Source organism: Hetaerina americana, unplaced genomic scaffold (genome assembly GCF_022747635.1).
Source record: "Hetaerina americana unplaced genomic scaffold, ioHetAmer1.1.p SCAF_16, whole genome shotgun sequence".
In the NCBI taxonomy this organism is placed as follows: domain Eukaryota; kingdom Metazoa; phylum Arthropoda; class Insecta; order Odonata; family Calopterygidae; genus Hetaerina; species Hetaerina americana.
The window spans coordinates 3,215,139-3,223,270 of record NW_027286719.1 but is presented as its reverse complement, the minus strand read 5'-3'; the positions used below and the strand labels follow the sequence as shown (position 1 = coordinate 3,223,270).

At 43.2% G+C, this 8,132-nt stretch overlaps 1 protein-coding gene across 1 annotated transcript; it reads left to right on the top strand.

The window, feature by feature from the left end:
• The first annotated feature begins 762 nt into the window (after nucleotides 1–762).
• LOC139687060 (trichohyalin-like) lies at nucleotides 763–7,684 on the top strand. The gene is made up of 3 exons (XM_071584164.1): nucleotides 763–6,810; nucleotides 6,893–6,969; nucleotides 7,259–7,684. The coding sequence occupies exons 1-3, from the start codon at nucleotides 763–765 to the stop codon at nucleotides 7,335–7,337; spliced, it is 6,204 nt and encodes a 2,067-aa protein (XP_071440265.1). The 3' UTR covers nucleotides 7,338–7,684.
• Nucleotides 7,685–8,132: the final 448 nt, after the last annotated feature.

Below are 8,132 nucleotides of genomic sequence, written 5' to 3'. Positions count from 1 at the left end.
TACTTCAGCATTACGACTACGGGCCGTCTCCATTAACATTTAGAAAGGAATAATGTCAGCACTTATCAATTTAAAAGGGTGCCTATTGCTAACGCTGCTAGCAGCTGAAGCTTAATCATATTTCACGTCGTTCATCGTAGCCGCGTAACGAAAAAATGATCTTCATTTTACTTACCTTCACATGGAGGGATTAAATGACGAGGTTATCGCGAGCTTAATTTTGAACCAGCTGAGGTATTTTGTATCTTTGATGATAATTTCTTGTAGAGGGAACACTGCAAACGAGTAATTCCTTCTAATACAAAACATTTCATTCTTTTTTCTCTGCACCAATTAAAATTAATTAATATTATATAATGTATTATTATAGAAGACTGAAGATGTTGCATTTAAACTGTTCCAAGTCGAAATTTATGCAAAGATCAAATTAATGCCTTCAAATGTCGACATTTTGATTTCCTTTTTAAATCAATTAGTTTCTTCCTAAAGAATTATGTTGCTACGAAGAACATTTATACATTTCTATAAGAAAAAACACATGATAATGAAAAAATAAGTATAACTTATGGCAAGTAAATAGCAAATCCTGATTCTTCCTGATTTTGCATTCATAATAACGCACATAAAGTAATTATGTCACTTACACATACAAGTTTAAATATATAATATGATGTAACCGAAAAGAAATAACACTGCTTCGTTTTCACTCTTAGGATAAAGAGCGCCCCGCCGGATGGACTACATGTTTGTAAGATTGGAGACATGGATCCAGGTCCTACTACCACTCTTCAACCACGAGAGTCCACTCGAGCTGCTCTGCCGACAAAGGATCCAAATCAGTATCCGCAAGTCAATCCAGGGAAAGAACCATCCTCTGGGACAACAAGAAGCGAAGAGAAGGTTATAGAGACGGGACTCTGTGAAACGACCGGGCGGGCACTGATACAGGGAAGATATTCTAGACTTGAACGGACATCCAGACAGTCAATGGAGTCAGTTGATAAAGGAAATGCCGGAAGTAACGCAAGAATGTTAAAAACGACCAACCTTCTAACAAAGGGTTTCAGGCGTGAATTTAGGGCTGCCGACCAAATTTCAAGAAGGTCAAATGAAGATGCCAGTTCCAATGTTCGTTATGCTTCTCACAAGTCTGAGCGTTCCAGTGCTTCCAGGTCAACCCCTGAAGCATCACGCAGGATCGATACAGTTGACAGTTATGCTACCTCTAGTTACAGGAGAAACGAACGGATTTCAAGAATGAGGGACTCATTCACAAGAACTGCATCTACGGTAGGTTCCCAGAAAATAATAGAAAGAGAAATCCGAGCAAATCGACAATCAAATTCCCAAATCCAAAGTCAGCTATCATCAAGGCGAGCAATAGAAACAAGCCAGTCATCAAGGAGGAAACCAGAACTAAGAAGCAGCAGAGGTATCAGGGATCTGAAACAAAGGAACACCGATAAACGAGACATTTCAAGAACGTCAGAAGCGTTAGAGCGAGAATATAGGCTCCAAAGTGCTGAACGTTATAATGAAAGAAGGGTTCAACATTCAAGAGGAATGGAACCAGGTTATGAAATAACAGGAACAAAATCAAGATCTATTTTTGGAACCAGTTCCGTTAATAACGACGCCTCAAGAAGATCTGCCTGGGGTTTAAATAGATCGCACAGGCTCCAGCGAGTTAAACGTTCTTCTAGTCCAGATTACATTCGCGGAGAACGGGAATCAGCATTTAGGAACTCAGAATCAATGACTGTGGACAGGATAGCTTCAGCACGGATTTCGGAGAGGGGCCTGCCACAAATGCGCCGCTTGACTACCCCTTCCCAGTCTCAACAGTTATCACGACGAACACGAGACTCAAACCTAGAGTCTAGAAGGCATACTGGCCTAAGCAGGAGTACAGAAATGAGGGCAGTGTCTGACAGATATTCAGATCAACGAGACTCCTCCAGGATGACGGATCGCTTAACAACGGAAACAAAATTCCGCAGCGCTTCACGACTTGATGAACGGGTTGGACGCCGATTGGGAGAGAACTACTTAGACAATGCTCAAAGAACACGGAGATCGACCTCTCCTCAAAGTATTAGATCCGATATTCGTGATGCATCTAGAAGGTCTGGCTTGTATTTGACTGAGTCCCGCCGGATGGAGCGACTGGAACGGTCAGTTAGTCCAAGTTACCGACGAGATAACCGGGAGTCGAGAATTAGGGTCTCAGTATCAAGGACTGCAGAAAGGTTAGCTTCATTAAGGATTTCCGAAAGGGACTTCCCAGAAAACCAACGATCCAGAATTAGCTCACAATCCCATCTGTTGTCACGACGTCTGCTAGATACCAGCCGTGATACAAGAAGAAACGTCGACTACACCAGATCAGGAGACGATAGGATTGGAATGCGAAGACTCACTGAAATCAGGGATGATTTCAGACGCTCTGAAGTACGCCTGGCTGACAGGAGAGCCCAAAGTACTCCACGACTAAGTGAAATGTCCGATAGGCAACTAGGAGAAAGGAGAGCTAGATACACTGACGGTGAAACAATGACCAGGAGGACTAGGTCCCTTTCAGCAATCAGGTCGAATAATGGCGACACTTCATTAAGCTCGGAACGGTATTCGACCATCTCGCGCAGGATTGGGCGGATGGCACGTTCTATTAGTCCAGTTTACAGGTCAAATGAACGGGAGTCGACGATTACCGCTTCGGCATCCAGAAAGGGTGCCCGAATAGGTACACTCAGAATATCAGAAAGGGACTTACCTGGAAACGTTCGATTGAGTACCCGTTCTTCACCTCAGCTGTTGTCTAGGCGTGTACGAGATATCAGCCTCGACTCAAGAAGGAATATCAAGAACTCCAGGACACAAGACAGCAGAACTGACTTTCAAAGATATTCTACTAACCGAGATAATATCAGATTTTCTGATGAGGTTGTTACTGAAAGGATGGTTCAAAGTACGTCACGACTCGAGGATATGCCCGAGAGGCGTCATAGGAATGGGAGCCCTAAAAATACAGCTACCGAAAGAATGCCGAGAAGTACAAGGTCACAAGTTCAAGGAAGTTCCATTAATAGCGACATGTCTCGACAGTATGAACATTATCCAACCGCCCCACGCAGAATTAAGCAAATGGAACGCTACGAAATTCCCGTTTACAGGCAAAACGAACGAGATTCCAGATTTCGGGTGTCTGTGGCTTGGGCAGTAGATAGACTAGCGCCAGGACGTATGTCAGAGAGGGACCTATTATATACGCAACGATGGAGCATTCCTACACAAGCTTATCTATTATCACGACGAACACGAGACTCAAACTTGGAGTCTAGAAGGCATACTGACCTAAGCAGGAGTACAGAAATTAGGGCAGTGCCTGACAGATATTCAGATCAACGAGACTCCTCCAGGATGACGGATCGCTTAACAACGGAAACAAAATTCCGCCGCGCTTCACGACTTGATGAACGGGTTGGACGCCGATTGGGAGAGAACTACTTAGACAATGCTCAAAGAACACGGAGATCGACCTCTCCTCAAGGTATTAGATCCGATATTCGTGATGCATCTAGAAGGTCTGGCTTGTATTTGACTGAGTCCCGCCGGATGGAGCGACTGGAACGGTCAGTTAGTCCAAGTTACCGACGAGATAACCGGGAGTCGAGAATTAGGGTCTCAGTATCAAGGACTGCGGAAAGGTTAGCTTCATTAAGGATTTCCGAAAGGGACTTCCCGGAAAACCGACGATTAAATATAAATTTGGAACGACATCGGCTATCACGACGCATTCCAGACGCCAGCCGTGACGCAAAAAGGAATACCGATCACTCGAGTTCAAGAGATGTTAGGGCGGGAATGGAAAGATCCAGACGATCAGAAGTTCTTATGTCAGAAAGGAGAACACAGAGTACATCACGACAAAGCGAAATGTCTGAAATGCGATTAGCAGCAAGGAGCACAGCGTACACAAATGTCGAAACACTGAAGAGGAGGACCAGGTCCCTTTTTGAATTTAGGTTATATAATGGTGAACCATCACGGCGTAATGAGCGATATTCGATCGACGAAAGAATGATGGAGGGATTGGAACCATCCGTTAGTCCCGGCCACGGACGAGGCGTAAGGAATTCAAGAACCAATAACGCCGCATCCAGGAACATGGATAAGGCCATTTCATCGCAACTGTCCGAGAGAAATTTAGTGGAACACCGACGACTAAGTGCCCGCTCTCACCCTAACTCGTTATCACGACGAACGCGAGACTCAAACCTAGAGTCTAGAAGGCATACTGGCCTAAGCAGGAGTACAGAAATGAGGGCAGTGTCTGACAGATATTCAGATCAACGAGACTCCTCCAGGATGACGGATCGCTTAACAACGGAAACAAAATTCCGCAGCGCTTCACGACTTGATGAACGGGTTGGACGCCGATTGGGAGAGAACTACTTAGACAATGCTCAAAGAACACGGAGATCGACCTCTCCTCAAAGTATTAGATCCGATATTCGTGATGCATCTAGAAGGTCTGGCTTGTATTTGACTGAGTCCCGCCGGATGGAGCGACTGGAACGGTCAGTTAGTCCAAGTTACCGACGAGATAACCGGGAGTCGAGAATTAGGGTCTCAGTATCAAGGACTGCAGAAAGGTTAGCTTCATTAAGGATTTCCGAAAGGGACTTCCCAGAAAACCAACGATCCAGAATTAGCTCACAATCCCATCTGTTGTCACGACGTCTGCTAGACACCAGCCGTGATACAAGAAGAAACGTCGACTACACCAGATCAGGAGACGATAGGATTGGAATGCGAAGACTCACTGAAATCAGGGATGATTTCAGACGCTCTGAAGTACGCCTGGCTGACAGGAGAGCCCAAAGTACTCCACGACTAAGTGAAATGTCCGATAGGCAACTAGGAGAAAGGAGAGCTAGATACACTGACGGTGAAACAATGACCAGGAGGACTAGGTCCCTTTCAGCAATCAGGTCGAATAGTCTCGATTTATCACGGCGAACTAAGCGGTACCTTCCTAACTCACAAATGATGGATCGAATGGAACAATCTGATAGTACCAACTACAGACGAGAATTGCGGGTTTCAAGACTTATGGTCTCACCATCCAGTAATATAGATAGACAAGCGTCAGCAAGTGGTTTGGAAAGAAAAGGAATAGAAAACCGTCGAATGAGTGCCCGTTCCCAAACTCATAAGTTATCAAGACGGACGCGAGACTCATACCAGGAATCTAGAAAACATACTGAGCTTAGGAATATTAACGAACTTAGAATGGTCGTAGAAAGTTACTCAAATGAATTAGGATCATTAAGGGTGCTGGAACGTTTGGCTACTAAATGGGCAATTGGAAGTACTTCGCGATCTGACGAAATACGTTCACAAATTCACTCCAACGACCGTGGAAATTCCAGGCTATCGCGTACGTCAACAAGTCGCAGGAACTTGAGAAGTGTGACACGCCTGGATAGAACAAATGGACAACAAATGCGTATAGAGAAAGATCATGTTTTTACTGAACGAGGCGCGAGGAATATGAGGGCACTTTCTGAGGGACGATCCATAAGCCATTATATTTCTGTACGCTCCCGACGGGACCTGGTTGATTCTCGCAATAATGGGAAGATGAATCGCAATAATATATATAATTTTAAACCTGTCCAACGGTATTCAAGGAATGTTGCCTCAGTTTCGAGAGTAGGATCCGTGGGAACTCAAAAAGAGAGCGATGAATCGGAGCTATCTGCAAACCGACGTTGGAGCCTACCCATGAGCCCTTCATTTTCCGTAAGACAAGCACGCCACTCCGGGCGAAATTCATGGGAATTACCGGGTGCTACCAGTAGGAAAGTAAATGTATCTGGGCGTGAAAGAGTTTCTATTCATCGAGACATTTCCAGGCGTTTGGAGCGGTCAACATCTGGAAGGAATGCCCCAAGTTCCTCGCGAAGTAATGAAATAAGGCGACGTGAAACAAGGGAGGAGATCCGAGAAAGACGAGCTGTTCTGACTACGGAGAGAAGAACAATATCCCCTGCTGTTGCCGGCTTTGGTCTTCGTGAATTAAATCCATTCTCAGAGCGGAACACTTTCGGTTCACTTCTTTCCGGTTCAAAGTCCTTGAGGGCAGAAGAATCTGATCGGTGTAATCTCGATTTACTGGATAAGTCTGTCTCCATAGCTTTTTCACCAGGACCAGAACGACTGTTTTGTAGCAATTTACATCATATTAGTATGCCACGTCAGTCTATATTCCGAGTCGAAACTGCTGTGCCTGAACTTTGGGAACTTGAGATCCAGACGAGTTACATTACTAGTGGGCATAAGGTAAACCAAGAGAACACTTTAACCGCCAAAAATTCCACGGACTTACAGGAAGCGACGGCATCCTTCGCTGATTCTCAATGCCCGACGCTCGTTTCGCCAGGCAGTCTGCGAAACAGTAATGAATTCACCATCGGGAAAGGGAAGGGTTTCCCTGCCGTAGCGAAGAATATGACATCACATATCTCCGAAATACGGTTGGCACCTGACGATACATTGAATACAAATGCTTTACCGGATTGGAAAACCATTGCAATAATATTTTCAAAAGGTTTTACCTTACCAGAGAATAAGTTTGACTCATTTTTAATGAGAACCTTGGCAACGGAATCCTCAGCGAAGGCAGCTTTTGTTCCTTGGGCTTCTTTTACACCTGATGTGTATTCAAACGAGCAGGAAGTTATTGTAGGCGTTGCCACTCCAAATGCAGTAGCTTACATGGATCACCAAGGGATCACTGGGAAGGTTAGTAGCATTTTGGCGTCAAATAAAAACTGTCGCCACTAATAGACATGTTGCCTGACTCCATTTCTCTTAATTCTTTCAGCACAATGAATACGCTTATGGAGGTTTGCCGAAGGGAGCCAGCGATGAAATTCTAATCGAAATGCTCCACCCCAAACTGTGAGTTACTGGCATTTAATTTTATTAGATCATTTTAATATCCGAAATATGTATCCATAACCAAGTTTGATCAGCTGAATTTAATGACTTTAATCTTTTGTCGACGAAGAAAATATTTTAAACTTATTATGCGGATAGTTTTCAAGGAGTTGCTCAAGTCACATTCAATGACGATCAAATTAAGTGGAGTAGTGTTGAGTACAATAAACTGCTCTTTAAAATAGAAGCTAATATAATTCCAAAACGCAATATGTCTTTTCTTACATTCGACTTGTTTCTTCCTACTTAGGGTCAACAAGAATAAATTCTTCTCCATGGCAATAGGAGGATGCGTCGCTGCTCTCGCGATCTCTGTGTCAACCAAATAAGGCTGTGACCGGAATCCGCTACATATTCATGGAATACTGACGCATGGACAACACGATTGGTTTCCTCTAGAATGCTTATCTAGTTAACTAGAACTTTCACAATTCAAATTATCTTGAATGGGTAGCTATCACAGTGATGTAAACAGTATTATTTTATTGAATGCAGTATCAACTGTTTACGGCACCTATTTTTGTATTTAATACATTAGTTATTGACTGCATTAGCGTTAGACAGGAGATTACTTGAAGGGTTCAGCAGCATGAATAGAACTATTTCAAACTTCAATATCTTCTATTTATTTTTATGATTAAATACGTGAATATATATTGTAAATAAATGTTGCATAGAAAACCACTTGAGTATATTTCTCATACCATTGGTTCCTCGACTCCTATCCTTACGGCAGAAGAGAAATTACTTCTCTCGGTAGATTTCTCCTACAGCAGAGTTATAATTGATTAGATGGAGGTCGGAAATGACATTAGTTACCGATCATCTATTCAGATTACTGGGACTAATGAATGATGATCTCGAAATAAATTCAAAACGGAAAAATATTTCGCCAATTTTACATTTCAATGTAAAACTACTTTTTGAAAATCAGTCATGAAGAAAAATACTTTACTCTTCTTCATAGACAAATCCTCCCAAGAAAATGATACTATCACCGCCGATTAATAATTATTCGATGAGATTACACGGCAAAGAGAGCGGCAAGATATCTACTGCTATTGTAAATAACGGAATTACGTGATTTGCCTTCTTCTAAATGGATATTTCGAACACTCATATCA